The sequence below is a fragment of the Cibotium barometz genome, chromosome 63 (assembly GCF_041138505.1).
Source record: "Cibotium barometz isolate CiBa-2024 chromosome 63, ASM4113850v1, whole genome shotgun sequence".
NCBI lineage: Eukaryota > Viridiplantae > Streptophyta > Polypodiopsida > Cyatheales > Cibotiaceae > Cibotium > Cibotium barometz.
Window position 1 is genome coordinate 18,045,408 of NC_141108.1, and position 17,967 is coordinate 18,063,374.

Sequence of the window (17,967 nt, forward strand, 5' to 3'; positions counted from 1 at the left end):
TCCTTATCAAACTTCTGAATCTCAGGTTGAGGATTCGGCCCACTCATCAGAAAAGAGCATTATTAGCAACAAAACCAAGGGAAAGCTTCATACGGTCCTCCAGACAGTCAGAGATAACCAAAGTAATGATCTAAGACAAAGTAAAGAAACTGATTTGAGCACCAAAGATAGCAGGGATGCAAGCGAAGTAATCTCTGTCAGAATCTCAGATCCTAGTGAGCGTGAGTTACCTGATAGAACTTGCAATGCTAAACCAGATCTTAGGGATGATAGTATTAGTGTCTATGGCAAGCATCCTCAATGTTCATCAGCAGATTGCCTACACTTGGAGAATGAAGAGAATGGGCTACCTTCTGAGTCTCACAGAGCCTGTTGTCAGCAGGAGAGCTCTTCTGAACTTTTGCAAGCTAGTACTCCAGATGGTTCCGGCATCTCTCAAGTAGCCCTTGATGCAACATGGGATATCTTGGATAGGCCTACATCTCCAGAATCAGAACAGAAGACAAATACAACAGTCTCTTTAAGATCAGGGCAAAATACGCAAAATGGTCACTTCCACAGACTGGTAATCTGGTTTCCCTTTTTTTTTTTGGGATGAAAAAGGGATTCTTCATTTTTTTGTAGCATCTATTATGCATTGCCTTCTGGAATAGAGCGGTTGCTAGTTGTGCTCTTCAGGACCTCTATGTAAGAAGTACCAATGGCTGTAAGACGATTCCCGCATCTAGCATATGTGTTGGAGTGCTCTATTCCAAATGAGAGCATTCTGGACATTTTAGAAAGCTTGTTTGGCCCATATGCATCACAAAGAGTGCACAGCTGTTACTTTGGAAGGCCTGAAGTTGTTTGTATTTGTGCCTTAGTCCTCTAGTGTGAGCTGATGCTGCCATAATATTAACCTCATAATTTCTAGTAAAATCTGCTGGGGTTGTACAACTAGTTTATATTGTAGGATGATATGTTCAAATTGTTATTAGGAGGCAGCATGGACATGTTCATCAGATGTCTCCTCCTATTGTTGCTCTTGCACCTCAACCCACTACACAGCAATGGGTGATGGTTAGAGAGATGGAGGGGTCCCCGGACCCCCATCCGTGCACCGGCACCTATGCACCCGGTGGAACACCCGAACCAATTTGCATCCTTGGCTACACATGATGATGATTCAACACAGGATGAGGATGCTTTGCAGTTGTAGCCACCAAGGGTGCCTACACTGGGCCGGCGGACCATCTCTGGGTGTCACACTGCCTCACTTTAACACCGTCACACCGCCACACCGTAATAGCGTCACACCGCCACAGTGGGTCAACCCTAGAGGAACCATCTTGAAGCATTTGGTGGACTATCTAGTAGCAGAGGTGCACCACCAACGGATACATGAGAGGTGCACACACCGGCATTGAAGGCACCGCACCGCACTGACACTTCATCGGACACCTTGTAGAGATAAGAGATTCTACCAAAGGCCGCTGCCCCGAGGGTATCTACCAAAGATAGAAGATGCCACTGACTCCACCACATAGTCACAAGAAACGTTTCGAGGTTTTTTTTGTTTTGAGATTTTGGAGTTTTGTTTCAAAAGGTTTCGTTTCTCGGCTAAGAAATCGTGAGGTTTCGAAAAATCAATATTTTCATTATTTCTTAAATATTAAAAAAACTTATAGAAGCTACCTAAAAGCATAGTGTAATGATAAAAAAGCACATAAAACACAAACTTCAAAACATAAGATACATATTACATTTCACCATTCATAAAGTCATGAGTCATCAATGAGCATTCATAAACCAACTCAAAACTGTCACATAAATCCATGTCAAAACTCAACAATCTCAACTCTATTGACACGATACACCATACATCATACATCATACATGATCGATCAAAGTAGTGAATAGATAGTAGAATCTAGATACATGACATGAATCCATGATCAAAAAAGTAGATAAAAAAAGTAAAAATGTCACATGAAAGTTAACATGCTAGCCTCTAGGAGCCTAGAAGCTAGTCCTCCCTGGACTCTCCTTCCTTCGAACCACCAATGTCGGTGGGATGAGTACTACTAGGAGAATCGAAGGTCTCTAGCTTTCCCTCGTCTAAAGCATCTGACTGCATCATCTCTCGCATGAGAAGTGAACCACTGTCATGATCCGCTCACCACGGCCACTTCTACAAATAACTGCAATATCTCTATACCTATGGGGACTGCTACTACCTCGGCCTCTGTATGTCTAGAGATGAGTACTCAAGGATGTACCCACATGATCATCTTGGAGTCATGGTGAAGGTAAGTCCTCATGAAGATCACATGGCTCTGTAGTAGCAAGAATGGCATGTGCCTGGTTATGTGTCACGCGTCTGAAGCGTGTCTCATCCTTCCGAAGGAAATCATATGCCATATTCTTATTTGTGTACCTCTAAATGAATGTGAGATCAATTTGCTCACTGCGCTCAAGGCCTCGCTCTAGCTTTGCAAGAACCTCCGTGTCAGCCTCCTCCACTTTTCATTGGAGAATTCCTCCTCCCTGGATGCTTATTAAACAACGAACATAAATGAAAGTGAGATGGATCATGGATAAATCATAAATCCGAAATCATAAGACTGTAGACATATGTCATACATGATACTACAAAGAATATAATCTCAATTCTGATTCTTAGAGGCTAGGCACCTGAGCCCTTCAAACTAAGAGGCTGGGCCTGACAAACAAAGCAAAGTGTAGACTAGTCACCAAAAAAAAAAACTAGTAACTATAAACCATAATAGCAGCTAGCTACTCATCTAAACCAGATGATGACTTTGAAGAAACATCTCCATCCGTCAACATGTTGCCATCCGAGTCATAGTCAGGCTCTTTGACCACCGGCACTGTAGGAATGGTGTCACTCGTATCTATGGGTCTCTCATCTAAGGGATCATCATTATCATCATCATGTGCAAGAGACTCGCGCTGCTGAGCTATCTGAGCACGGCCTCGCCCTCTCGACCTCGCCCACCACGGCGGCCCTGACCACCTGGACTGTTAGTAGAAGCTCCATGAGCATCAGCATCTACAATACTCATAGCTCGTGATCGAGCACGTGTAACCCTGTGATCCATGCTCTCAAGCTCTCTGAGGAGCTCTCGATATATCTCCTCTTGCTCGTCTCGCAACTGGTCCTCTTGAAGTTGAGCCTCTGCATCACTAGTATGAGCGAGGAGCCTATCGAAGATAAAGGGATCCACCTGCCACATGTGACATGGCACATAACACGTATCAAGAGTCAATACTCAATGCTCAATGCTCAATGCTCATGAGCATTCATTAGGACTCAAGATTCAATGCTCATGAGATTACACATATGAAGTTTAATAATAAACATTTTGAGTTGGCAAGTAATTTACCTCCTTCACACCAGTGGCTGTCTTGAGGGTACGCAAAAGACGGAGGTTGGATCGACAAAACACCAACCTCTCTAATTGCTGAGTACTCAAGCGATTACAGATCTTGGTGTGCACAAGAGAGTATGCACTCCAATTCTGTTCGCATGCACTGGTAGAGCAACTCTGCACATGCCACATATGTCAAAAGACAAGATTACACATTGGCTGCATTGACTTTCTGTACAGTTTTGGCTTGGTATCCATGGATGTCCCACCATGTAAGTGGTTTCGATTGCCCTTGAACTGCTGAGGCACTCAACTTGCCAAAGGCAACTCCCACCCGATTGCGGTAGACGACCAACTCCTCATCGAAGATCACCATGTCATCGTAGCTAAGCACTTGAGACACATAAGCATCCTTGAGCAAATTGAGTGGCGTGTCTGTTTGGAGCTCGACCTTGTTGAACATCGGCTGGAGTAATGTTGCAATCCCATGAATGGGACAACGCATGAAAGTCCATCGCGAGTCAACAATGGCCATCACCTTGCCACGTCTGACATTCCAAATTTCAAAATAGATATCCAATAGCAAGTACATCATATAACCAAAATTACAGCACGTACCATAAACCATATTACATAATAGATATTAGATATACCAAGTAGGAGTGATAGTCGGCGAGGTGACTAATGACACCATCTCTCTCATCGGATGAAAATGATGATAGAGGAGACCCAATGTAGAGCCCTCCATGTCACTGAATTGGATGAAGACATACATGGGTTTGAGGAGTTTTGCTAAGTCCTCAATATCAAACCAAAAGGACTCATCCAACACTTTGCGTTGGATGTATCGAGTGGGCTCGTTGGTCGAATCACGCATCTCCCTCCATGCCGGTGATACCACTGAGGCTCGAAGTGCATCCTGTACCTCATGTAGCCTGCTAAGCACAAGATACATATAGGCAAATCGGGTCTTGGATGGCTGCACCATGTCCAAGTGTTAGTGGGATTGGAAGATAGATAATGCTTGGTGTTTCTTCCTAAAGAAGGTAGTGATGCGTACGGCCTCATCCACAATCGGCTTCACCCATCGAAGCTTTCCTATGTCCTCCATCATGAGGTCCAAGCAGTGTGCAGCACATGGAGTCCACACAATGGATGGGAACTCTGCCTCAATCATCCCTCCCATGCTCTTGCAGTTGGACGCATTGTCCGTAATGACTTGCACCACATTCTCTGGGCCAATATCAATAATAGTCTGCCTGATGTGCTGGAAGATGAATGTTGCAGTGATCCTCTCCCCTGCCTTGCCTGCATCCACTGCACGCAAGAAATATGTGCCCATGCAACTAGAAACAAGGATGTTGATGATATGTCTTCTCCGCACATCACTCCATGCATCTGAAATGATACTACAACCATGCTTCTTCCTAGGTGATCTTATTGGCTCTAGTGCATTCTCTATGCGCTGTTTCTCATTCTCTAGCATGGTTGTTCGCATCTTCTGGTAGTCTAATCCAATCCAGTTCTCACATGGACCTACATCGAAGACGGCTTTAATCATTCTCTTCCCCTGATCTGTGCGAAGGACATTGGAAGAGATATTGCACTCAATGAGAGTGCGCTCTATCTCTATCTCTGCCTTCCGCTGCCTCTCCTTCACCCACGAGGATTGGTTCAATGTACCACGTAGAGTGGCTTGATGGTGTTGTCCTGCAGTACCACATGCAATATTCTCCACATGAGACTGTCCATCATCTATTCTAGCCCTCTTTCGGCTAGGACTTGCACCTGAACTTGAACCTGTGGTGGATGGCCCTTCCACTAAGCTTGACTGTGACATCTGTCCACCCACATATGAACATGCTGGCCCCTCAACAGCTGATAGGCCCATATGTGCAGGTGTATCTAGCTGCTCATCCTCAATGATGACTCTACTAGCCCTACCAAGCTGTGATCTGATGAAGATCCGTGGGTTCTTCCGCGGAATCTCATCAACCGCCTCCTGTGGTGCATTTGCACATGGTCCAATGCTGCCTCCCGTACCTTGGCCGACATGATAAATAACATGAGTGGATGTGCTAGTAAATATTCCTCCACAATATTTGCACTTCCACATGCGCGTGTTGGAGTGACCGACACCTGGGGTGTTGGGTGTGCCTTGCCCATACGGCACTTCGTGCACGAGGCATCTATGGCATATGCACAAAAAGCAATCAAGAGAATGGAGAAATGTCAAGACAAGTCACGACTCAAGAGTTATAATATATATTTCAAAATTCAAGCACAATACGAATAAAATTTCAGCCTGTGTAGGGGTCCAGGGAGGTGCAGCAGAGAGAGCCTTGAGAGAGAGAGAGAGAGAGAGAGAGAGAGAGAGAGAGAGAGAGAGAGAGAAGAAAGAAAGAAAGTTGTATTAACGTCTTCAAAAGGCCAAAATGACCTATGAGACCAAAAGGTTACATCATATCCATGAGGTACATCATCTTGGGTACAAAATAGTAATAAAGAAAGATAACAAAAAATCTAGAACTTTAAAATCTGATCTAGGTACATGAGCAGAGAGCTCTCATATCACCCTAATACATCCCTCATGGGCCATTGTGACATGGTGCTCAAGGTGATAAAACTGAGCTGGCGCGAGAAGGTCTTGCGATGATGGGAGATGATGGCCCGGATCTTCCTGTGGTGGCGTGGCCGTGGGCGAGGGCCATGGGGTCTGGGGCGTCGAGCTCTACATAACTCAGTGGCTCCGTCGAGTGTCACACCTCTTGGTCGAGCTCCTACACTAGCCTGTGGTTTGGGTATGATGGGTGGATTGGCAAGAGAGAGAGAGAGAGAGAGAGAGAGAGAGAGAGAGAGAGAGAGAGAGAGAGAGAGAGAGAGAGAGAGAGAGAGAGAGAGAGAGAGAGAGATATTAACGTCTACAAGAGGCCAAAGTCGGCCTATGAGACAAAAAATAATACAACTGTGTTCTTCCGGTCATCGGAAGAAAAGAAAGAAAAGAAAAAGTGTGCATGTGTCTGGATACAACTGTGAATCATCATGGATCGGTGGAGCCCATATACAAACAATATAAGGGGGGGTGGGGATGTGGATGGAGTGCTAAGGCAAGATGCATCTCTATTTGCTGAAGGGGTAGTACAAGCATGCAGATCTATGTCTAACTCCATCCAGTGCCATAAGAGGGATATAAGATATCATACATTGCCGATGTTGAGGCTGTGAATGGCTTGAACATGTACCCTGAGTCTGAATGAAAGCGAGCTAGCCTCTCCTGTGTCTCCATCTGGTGTCTCATTCGGATAGCTGCTATCTCTCGATGACGGAGTTGGGGTGCTCTATGTCCAGTCTGTCTATGTCTCCTCCTGGCTCTCAATTCCTCTGCTCTCTGTGCGGTCACCCCACGAGAGAGAGAGAGAGAGAGAGAGAGAGAGTGAGAGAGAGAGAGAGCTGTATTAACGTCTACTTGAGGCCAAACTCGACCTATGAGACAAATCAATGTACAACTGTCGATGTCCTTTCGATGTGCAAAAAAAAAGGACAATGAACATGAAATAAACTATGAAAGTACTGAGCTAGTGGGGGGGTGTGATGGATGGAGCACTACTGCTAGAGGCTCAGTATGCAACCTATATGCGTAGGATACACATAATGCAGATCTGTCTAGCTCCAACCAGTACCATAATGGGGGTGTAATATGTGATACATAGGCGATGGCGAGGCAAAAATCCATCGGAGCATGATCTCCGGGTGTGAGTGTAAGTGAGTGACCCGCTCCTGGATATGGTGTCGATGTCGAGCCTGTATCTCTGTGATCTTCCTCTGATGTAGTGTGGTAGCTTGGTGCTCTCGGTCTCCGTCTGGCTCGGAGGTCCGCAACGCGCTGAAGTGTAACCCCCTCCTGTGTCAGGGTAGGCACTGAGATAGATCTCTGGAAGAAATCAGTGAGCTGGAGCTGTCGCCCACCTCTCCCTGTGGTATGAGTCCGTAGCAGTGTCTCTGTGGTGCTCTGTGTCTAGCAAGAACTGGCCAAATCCGCGCTGGTCTCTGGACTCCATGATCTGGTGGAGTGAGGGATGTCCACTGAAGATGGTGGTGTCTCTCTCTCTAATGACACTATATGCTCTGCATTTGCATACATAATGCTCCTCACTCTCAACCTCCTCCTGGCATAGTCTGCATATCCTCTCTGCTCTGGGGATCCGTGCTGCCCTACCTGCCTCAATCTCAAGCTGGTGTGATGACACTCTGAGCTGGCCAATCGCCACTCGGGCACTGTGAGGCATGTATACATCCATATATCCAGGTCGCTGAATGAATCCATCCGTTGAGATACGCATAAATTGATCTTTGTAGTATAGCATCTTTGGCGGTAGAGGCTGGATGGGTGTAATCCAAGTCTCCTAAGTGTATCGCTGCCATAAATCCTGTTGAAGGACTGTTCCTCTCACTGTGAGAGAGTTGGATGTGTGGTGCATGTATGTCATATGGGAAAGGTGGCAGGTGATCTATGCTGAGACCATGCTGAGTGAGCCATTGTATCATTTGTGAATACCATGATCTCCTATCTCCACTCTCTGTGAGTTGCTGGATGCCTCAAAAGCTCTATGTGAGAGTCGATCTGATGGCATATCTCTGATCCTCTGTATGAAGCAGATCGTCTGGAAGGCCTCTACTAGCATAGGAGGTGCGGCAAACTCCGCTCGGACGATGTCATGTGGGATAGAGAGACTTGCGGGAGGGAGAGAGAAATGAAATGAAATGTTATATCAACGTCTTCAAAAGGCCAAAGTGACCTATGAGACCAAAGTTACAACCATGTGACATCTGATACACTGACTGGAAAAGAAAAGAAAGAACTGAAGGTAAGTATCTAGCCCTACAATAAATCAGTAGGGAGCATTCGGAAAGCAGCAACTAGGGAGAGTGGGAAGCTAATGCTACTGGTCAAAATGGGGTACATGAGTACATGGATACATGAATACATGTATATGGGGGAGTACAAAAGTGACAGTGAGTACAACAGTATATGGTTGGAGTGGTAATCATCCTAGGAGCTCTAGCATGGGTCTCTGCCGGATGGCGTGGATATTTGCCATAGTGAGATGCCTGGTCGGACGAGCCCGATGCCTCGCAATGATGCTCTGAATCCTCCGGTGTAGGCACCGTCTCCGATGTGAGGATCCGCGAACCCTCGGGCGTCTGAATCTGCCCAACTGGATAGCTCTCTCAACTAGAGTCCCACGGGGTGCCTGCTGTTGGGCTGTCGGCTGTGTGTCATCCCGGGTAGTCCCTCTAAAGAAGTCAGTAATTTGTTTGTGTGGGGACTCCCTGCCAGTCGAGCGCCTGCTGTTGGGCTGTCGGCTGTGTGTCATCCCGGGTAGTCCCTCTAAAGAAGTCAGTAATTTGTCTGTGTGGGGACTCCCTGCCAGTCGAGCGTCTGCTCTTGATAATGGACTCTCTGAGCCTGCCGATCTCCAGGAGATAAAAACCCAAGCATCTCTAATCACAATAGTCCATGACTCTAGCCAGTGGTCCAAATCCCTCTCTGAAAAGGCAATGGTAGCACCCTCGAATCTCATAGTATGCTGTGCAGCGACAGATGTAGTGCTCCTCCGTCTCTGGCTCTGGCCGACAAATCTGACAAATCCTGTCCCCTGGAGGTATGCCTCTAAATCTGCTTGTCTCTATCTCTAACTGATGTGAAGAGGTGCGGATCTGCCCAATGGCGCACCTCAATCCATGAGACAGATGGATATCCATGTAGCTCGGTCTAAGTATAAAGCCATCCTCAGTGGTGCGGAGAAGATGGTCTTTGAGAGAGAGAGAGAGAGAGAGAGAGAGAGAGAGTTCAGCCGTGAGCGTGTGCGGGAGGGAGGGAGGGAGGGAGAGAGAGAGAGTTGAGCATGTGCAGGAGGGAGAAAGAGAGAGAGTGGACTCTTGAGCCTTACGGCCTGTGTGTGAGAGAGAGAGAGAGAGAGAGAGAGAGAGAGAGAGAGAGAGGCTGACGTGGGCGATTGCAATAAGGCTGAGCGCAGCACGACCAGAGAAGCCCAGCATGACCACAGCACACGACCAGCCCACGATGGTTGAGTGCCCGCCGCCGAAGAGAGAGAGCCGCACGCATGTAAGAAACAGAGAATTTTTTTTTGATGTTGACGTGCGTCGTTTTTTTAAGCTACAAAAATCACAATCCCACTTCACTAATGTTTCCAAACGTTAGTGAACGTTTTAATTGTTCCAAACGTTTGGATCAAAGCCAAACGGCGTTTGGATGCAACCTGATATGCGCTCGGCTGCACTACTCGTGCACTCTTGGGAGAGTACACGAAGAGCCAAGGTCTGCAAACTCGGTGTTAAGCGTCCATTTATTTCCCACCAAGAGACGGCAATGTGAGGGCAAAAAAGACCAAAGGAATATACGAGAGATCAAAGCAAATCACACAGCATGCGATTGGGTGTGTGTGTGTGTATATAAGATGAAATAGAGGGGTGCAACGGCTTGCTTAATAACCTCAGCCTCATCAAAGAGTCATAAGATGAAATAGAGGGGTGCAACGGCTTGCTTAATAACCTCAGCCTCATCCCAAAAGTCCATGCTCAAGATGCATTATACAATGAGATGAGCATCAGGCTTCCGACTTCCAGCCCACATTCCCCACTCCTCGCTACAAACAAGTCGGCGTAGGGAGTCTTTGGTTTGCACCATCCTGAAATGGATTATGCAAAAGGCTAGAGTCATAAATTACAACTTCAAATTCATGTCAAGAGTGACAGAGTCTAGTAGAGATAAAGATGACATTCATGAATCATGATTTAAATTGTAATTTTCATACCTCTGAAGCACAAGAAAGAGATAGCCGAAGCGAGTCTTTGTCGGCTTCACAAGATCATAATGGCAAATCCCTTTAAAAAGGGCCAAAGCTTGTGTCTTGCGAGTGATAAACCTTATGATGTGTATAGCTTTCTCCAAGACGGCGGGCTCTACCCAACTAAGTGTTGCCACATCCTCCATCATCAAATCAAGAGAATGAGAAGCACATGGAATCCACACGATGGTTGAATAATCCCTTTCTACAAATTCTCTCATCTTTGTGCAATTTGAACCATTGTCTTTGATGACTTGGACCACATGTGGCTCAATCTCCTCAATAGCCTGCCTAATGTGCTCATAAATCCACTCTTCAGTAATGCGCTAGCCGGGGGCGGAGCCATCAATGACACACAATAATGTTGTGCCAGCACAACAAGACACCATGATGTTGATCACATGTCATCGCCTCTGGAAATTTCTTAACATAAAAAGAGACAAGTCATAAGAGTCGAAAGTCAAGACACTCACAAGTCCTCGAGTTATAATAAGTTTTCAAGTCTCAAGAGTCAACATTCAAGTGTAACTTAATACTTGTAAGATATTAAAAGTGGGAAAAGAAGTCACTTACCATGTCACTCCATCCCTCAAAGACAATGGAGCATCCATACCGATGCCAACATGCTTTCGATCCTGTCAACTCACGTTGGATTTAATTGACTTGACTTGTCAAGTGTGTGGTTCTCAAAAACTCGGAATTGATAGGATGCAAGCCACTAACTCCTGTTAGCCGTGGCTGCCAATGCATATTAGAACTTATGCTAGGCGGGAACTCGAGCAATGTTAAAGGGAAGGTTGCATTGGTAGAAGAACCTATGCTCGGCAATTTGAGCCTCTTGCTATAGCCTTGGAGCATACCGTGCTTCTAAGGTGCTTTGTCCATGCAAAAGGTTCTGTACCCCTCTTCTTTGTATAGACTTGAGCACTTCAAGGCATGGAAACATGTGGCTCCTCCATGGGTGAATTTGACAATGACTCACCCATGAGAGGAGATCCCACCGTAGCCGGACATGAGGGTGCTCCACCAATAGCCATAGAGAGTGAAGCCAAGGACCACCAACTCCCACGTGTGATGTTGTATGACTACCACCACCGGATGCATGAGTACACCCACATTTGATGTGCTTCCCGGTTGCGAGGCCGGTGTTTCCTCTCCCAAACGTTTTTTTGAAGCCTTTTCAGCCATCTATTCAATTCTCTCTCAGGGTAATGAAGCGTGCAAAAGTGGCCGCACTTCATTAAACTTTTGCTCCAAGCCACCATGTGCATAAAATCTACTCTCATTCACACAATAGCAACCATGTGAACCTTGCTTTCCTTCCCATGTGAAACGAGCCCTCACCCGCGTGCTACTACCTCGTAAGGTATCACCATGATATTTGCAAACAACACACTTGGTACCGGAAGTCCCATACCTATGAATGAAAATGGTGTCTTCCCATACATCATGGTTGCCATCCTTCTTGTTTTGGTGAGGCATTATGGGCAAATCACGTGATTAGATGCTGTCAAAATGCATAGCAGAAATGAAGACAACTGCTGTAGAGAGCAATACATAGATGCAAGAGAGAGAAGATAGTGTAACTTTGCTATATATACACCAAGAAATCCCGGAGTGCTCAATAACAAGTGTGGGGGGCAAGGGGCCATTTTATATGGCCCCAGGCTGCTGGTCGGCCAACACTAAAACAGCCTATAGCAGCCCCATGACCTGATCCAGCCCAGTCGGCCAGCAAATGGCACAGCCGACAGGTAGCAGACAACCTCCCACAGGTAGCAAAAAATGGGAAAAATTATAGGGAAGTGAGGAAAAATGGGAAAACACCAAAACTGGGCGAGCACACCCACAATAGAGGCCTTGCCATAGTGTACAGACAGGAGATGACTGCTAACACCACCTCTCAGCTCCTGGATGTGGAACCAACCCCAGTGAGCCTGGAGTGTCGCCGGAGCATAGCCTAAGGTAGAGACTTCGTGAAGAGGTCCACCGCATTGTCCTCCGTCGAACAATAAAGAAGCAAGTCACCAGCCAAAATCTTCTCACGAACAAAGTGATATTGTATCTCTATATGCTTGGTCCGGGCATGGAAGACCGGGTTCCAAGCAATAGCGATACAGCTCTGGTTATCGCATTGGATGACGACTGTGGGCTCCTTCTGTGGAAACCCAATCTCGCCAAGCAACCTCCGCAGCCACACAACCTTGCAAGCAGCACCACAAGCACCCCGGTACTTCGCCTCTGTCGAGGACAAGGCAATAGTTGGCTGCCTCTTGCTGTTCCATGAAACCGTTCCTTAGCTGAGTGAAAAACTATAGCTTGATGTGGATCTCCTCGTGTCTGGATCTCCTCCCCAATCTGAGTAACTCCATCCTTGGAGTCGAACTCGTTCCTCCATGTCACCTCCAGTGGTGTAGAAGAGTCCAAGATCCTTCGTACCTTGCAGATACCGCAAGATCCGCAATCCTGCATCCCAATGAGACTTCAACGGCATCTGCATGAATGAGCTCAACAACCCCACAAGAAAGCCCAAGTCCAATCTGGTGTTCAGCAACCAGATCAATAAACCAACCAGCTTCTGATATAGAGAGGCATCAACTGGCTCACAAGGATCATTCACTATAAGCTCCTTGTTCGGGTCCATCGGCAACGTGATAGGCTTGCAGTTCTCCATCCCAAAGCCCTCAAGCAACTCATGAACATACCGCTGCTGAGAGACAAAGAACCCCCTCTGGGTTTTGCCAGATCTCCAATCCCAAGAAGAAGTGGAGTAAGCCTAAATCGGTCATCTCAAACTCCTTTGACAAGGCAGCCTTCATCACTGCAATGTGCTCCATATGACCGCTGGTGAGAATGAGGTCATCCACATAAAGGATGATCAACGTGACCATGCCGCGTTCCCGAAAGAGATATAGGTTGGGATCTGCAACCGATCTCTGAAATCCAGTCCGGAGAAAGAAGGAATCAATCTTTTGATTCCAAGCCCTGGGAGCTTGCTTAAGACCATACAAGGCCTTCCGCAACTTGTAAACCATTCCCTTTGATCCTGGAACCTCAAAGCTTGGAGGCTGCTCAACATACACCTCCTGCAGGTCACCATTAAGGAATGTAGATTTAACATCCATCTGATATACGGGCCACCGTTGAGAAGAAGCAAGGGCAAGAACGGTCCGAATCATGGTCATCCTCGCTGTCGGTGCAAAGGTATCCTCATAGTCGATGCTAGGCCGCTAAGCATAACCCTTAGCCACAAGTCTGGCTTTGTGTTTGTCCATCGACCCATCTGACGTATACTTGGTCTTAAAGACCCACTTGACACCAATGACAGACCGTTTCGACGGCCTCGGTACCAACTCCCAAGTGTTATTCTTCTCAATGGCATCCAATTCCACCTGCATGGCTTTCCTCCAAGTATCCTGTGCAAGTTCTTCCTTGACGGAAGTGGGCTCTTTGTCCCGCATGATACGAGACATCAAAGCATAGTTTACCTATAAAAGCTCCGTTGAATGACTTTTATCGTAGACTCTGTGCGATCTTCGAGGTCCGTCCTCTGTGGTCCATTCGGAGGGAAGCTCCGTGACATCCGACTCCCGAAGGGTGCCTACCAACCACCCAGGTACTCGAACAGAACGCGGAGCCTCCTGTTGCAGTGGGGGCTCATCTCTTGCTGCGGGCTCAACCTCCTCGACTGACTGAGGCTGTCCAGCTGGCACAATAGACTGGGAATCATCATCAGAATCTTCTGGGTCTCCAAGAAGTGGCGGCTCATCAACAGTGGAAACCGGAACATGCGCATCAAAGACATCCCCGCTGACAACAATCTCGTTCCTCTTTGGATCATATAACCTGTATCCCTTGGAAAGAGAGTTATATCCCACAAAGACAAGCTTTTGGGACTTTGAGTCGAGCTTCCTCCTCTGCTTCTTCGGAATGTGAACATATGCATCGCTCCCAAACACACGGAAATGGGAGACATCAGGTTTCCTGCCAAAATATGCCTCAAAGGGAGTCGTGTTCAGTACTGAAGTCGTCGGAGAATGATTGAGGATATTGACAGCCGTAGCCACAGCCTCCCCCCAAAGTGGACGAGGAAGATCATGTTGCTCCATCATCATCCTGGCCATCTCCACCACAGTCTTGTTCTTACGTTCAACTACTCCATTCTCTTCCTTTGTCAGCCCGAAGTGTCTTAATTTGCAAGCCAGACTCTTTCTCCACCATCACATGCCACTCCTTGAACCGAACAAAAGCTTGGTCCTTCTGTGAAAGGAAATAAACCCATGTGAATCTGGAACAATCATCAAGAAGCAGCATAAAGTACAAAGAACCTCCCAAGGATGTTGTCAGCATAGGTCCACACAAGTCAGTGTGTACTAACTCCAAAGGTTTCGAAGCCTACCTGGAAGCCTGCTTCGGAAAAGATTCCCTGTGCTGCTTACCACGAATGCAAGAACTACAACGTCCTTGCTTGCTGCCAACATCAGGCAAGCCAACCACCATCTGGTCCCGGAAAGCTCGCCGCAGCGCATCCACATTCAAGTGGCCAAACCGAAAGTGTCACAAATCACCAATGTGGGAACGTGTCAAAGAGGAGAGTGCGGAGAATGTGTATATACCATTCTCCACCCCGCCTTCCCAAACAACCTGGCCAGTCTTGCGGTCCTGTAGAGCAACATAATGCTCTTCAAACTCCACCCGGAAGCCAGTCTTGCACACCTCATGCACTGACAACAGATGAAAACCAAGTGCGGGGACATAAAGAACACGAGAGGAATGCTCTTCCCCCCTTTGCCATCGGGAATGATCTCCATCGGGTCCTCGCTGTGTATCGGTATGGTGGAATTGTCGCCAATGAAAATGCGACTTGATTGTTGTTTCAGATCCTGAAAGAAGTCACGGGAAGGAGTCATGTGCCTGGAAGCACCACTATCAAGAATCCATTCCCGAGCATCCTTAGAGGTGAAGCCAACTGTCTCCTCACTCGAAGAAGATGATTGGAGAAAGTGTCCCAAGCGGACTGGGAAGAGTGCTGATTCTTCAGCTTCAGCTGCAAAGACTCTAGCCTTTGTGCACTTGGAGATGTTGGACACCGATGCTTAGTGGCCTTTCTCGCCACAATCATTACAGGTCCTCTCGGCCTTCAGTTTCTCTCGGTGAGCGAGTATGAGAAAAGGGGGGGCGAGTATGAGGTGAGGGGGGGGGGGGGGGGAAGGGGGGGCAAGGCTTGGAGCTGCTACATGTGCAAAGGCACCAAAGGTGCAAAGTAAGAAGGGCCACTATGAATGGACAGCCATCCTCTCGAATAGGGATTTTCCCCCCCTTTTCTTTGGAAATATTTAAGGAGAGGCTCTATGGCTATACACCTTAAGCCTTGAGCTATCACCAAGGGAAGTAGAAGTTGCATGACACCTCGAGGAAGAATGTGGTGGACTAGAAACGGCCCTTCCCAAGTCAAAACCAGCTTCTTTGCCCATTTCAAATAACGATCTTTGTACACCAGTGCCAAGCTCAATTGGCCTTCCTAAAATGGGGGCTTTCGGAGATGTTGATCATGCCACGCCTTCCTTTGGTTTTTCCACCTCCAGAGCTTGGTTCTCACCCCAACGCTCGAGTTTCATCCAAGATGGTCGGACAGAGAAAAGTGGCACTTCTCCGATGAAGCCTTCCCTTTGCCCTTGTTGTTATTACGGCCTTTTGACCGTTGGCCAATTAAGGCCTCAGAACCTCCACCCTGTGGAGGGTTCATGAATCGCTCTTCTTGGTCCAAGACCATGGGCACAAGCTCCTCCCATGTGATGGTGCTGAGCTTGCCATTGGTGATCAACGAAGAGTAAAAGGCTAAGTACTGAGAGGGCAAATGTGATAACAACGTTATGGCCATATGCTCTGATGATATCTCTTTCCCTGCCTGGAGAACTTCCTGCTAAAGAGCGTGCAGCTTGTTGATGTGCTCCTGCAAAGTCATCGTCGATGACTTTGCAAGATTCATCACCCGCATCTGAACTTCCAAGGAGATTCTCTTCATGTGCTCCTGCACCGTCGATGACTTTGCAGGATTCATCACCTGCATCTGAACTTCCAAGGAGATTCTCTTCATGGGTGATACCCTTTGTAGAGAGAAGCCAAATGCTGCCAAATTCCTCTGGCCACCGTCATATGCTTTATATGATTGATCACCTGTGGTGTGCAATTGAGGAAGATGAAAGAACGAACTCTGGCATCGACACGATCCCATAACTGTGCTTGTGCCTGTGCCTCCGGTTCCTTCCGAATAGAAGGTAACTCCCTTTCCTCTAACTCCGGCTGTGGAACCCCAACAACAATGAAATCAGCCAAGTAATAGGATTTCTAAACAGATTCCATCATTACCTTCCATATGCCATAGTTGTTCCTGTCCAACTGGTGGTCCACTGGGAACGTGGGGAGTGTCGGGATCTTCACGTGCTTCTCAGCCATCTTAAGGGTTCACAAGGTCTTGTGAAGGGAGGGAGGGTGGGAAAAAAGAAGAAGAAGAGGCTACAAATAGAATGCAAGGTGGCTGTCCAATGGTGATGGCCTCCTTCTACCCGATCTCCAATCAGCACCTAAATCAGCAAACCCTCGACGTCCCACTGTCTCCAAGCTTCAAGCCACCATAGAAAGGGAGAAGAGAAGAGCAACGAGAGAAGAAAAGGAGGAGAGAAGAAGAGAAGAGGAGGAGAGAAGGGGAGAAGGAGAGACTCGAGAAGAAGAGTGAGAGAAGGAGAGACTCCAGAAGAAGAGGAGAAGAAGACGAGAGAAGACAAGGAGAAGAGGAGAGAAGAGAGAAGGAGAGAAGAAGAAACGGAGAAGAAGGGAAAGCAGAGTGGCGGGTTGCCGGTGTTAGTAGTCATCTCCTGTCTATACACTATATCAGGGCCTCTGTTGTGGGTGTGCTTGCCTGTTTTAGTGTTTTGCCATGTTTTCTCACTCTCCATGTATTTTCCGCCTTTTTCGGAGGTGTGGCTTGGTTGTCGGCTGTCCCCATATGCTGGCCGACTGTGAGTTGCTGGCCGACTGTTTTAGGCTGGCCGACCAGTAGTGTTTTACTTGGGGCCATAAAAAACGGTCCCCGTGCCCCCCCCACTTCACACATTGTATCCGAGGATTTTCTTTGGTGTATATAGCAGAGTTACATAGCTTCTCTCTCTCTCTCTCTTTCATTTGTGTCTTGCTCTCTACAGCAGTTGTCTTCATTTCCGGTGTGCATTCTGACATGGTATCAGAGCCCTAGGTGGCTTGAAGCTTGGAGACAGTGGGACGTCGAGGGTTTGCTGATTTGAGGTGCTACTCGTGTTCTTTACGTCCCCACACTTGGTTTTTATCTGTTGTCAGTGCATGAGGTTTGCAAGATTGGCTTCCGGGTGGAGTTCAAGGAGAGCATTTTGTTGCTCTACGAGACCGAGAGACAGGTTAGGTTGTTTGGGAAGGTGGAGTGGAGAACGGTACATACAAACTCTCAGCACTCTCTCCTCTTACAGGCTCTTAGATTGGTGACTTGTGGCACTTTCGGTTTGGCCACTTGAATGTGGGGTTGGCTCGTTAGATGTTGGCAGCAGGTGGGGACGTTGTATTTCTTGCATTCGTGGTAAGCAGCAGAGGGAATCTTTTCCGAAGCAGGCTTCCAGGTAGGCTTCGAAACCTTTGGAGTTGGTACACACTGACTTGTGTGGACCTATGCAGACGCCATCCTTGGGAGGTTCTTTGTA

At 47.3% G+C, this 17,967-nt stretch overlaps 1 protein-coding gene across 10 annotated transcripts in view; it reads left to right on the plus strand.

Moving 5' to 3' along the window:
- Positions 1-17,967, plus strand: part of LOC147603789 (uncharacterized) — a 152,219-nt gene that overhangs the window by 1,203 nt on the left and 133,049 nt on the right. For all 10 annotated transcript variants that reach the window (XM_086796067.1, XM_086796070.1, XM_086796069.1 and 7 more), the window contains exon 2: positions 1-565. This exon is cut by the window's left edge and continues 403 nt beyond it. In XM_086796067.1, the coding sequence (XP_086652193.1) occupies positions 1-565 (565 nt within the window). The remainder of the gene's footprint in view (positions 566-17,967) is intronic.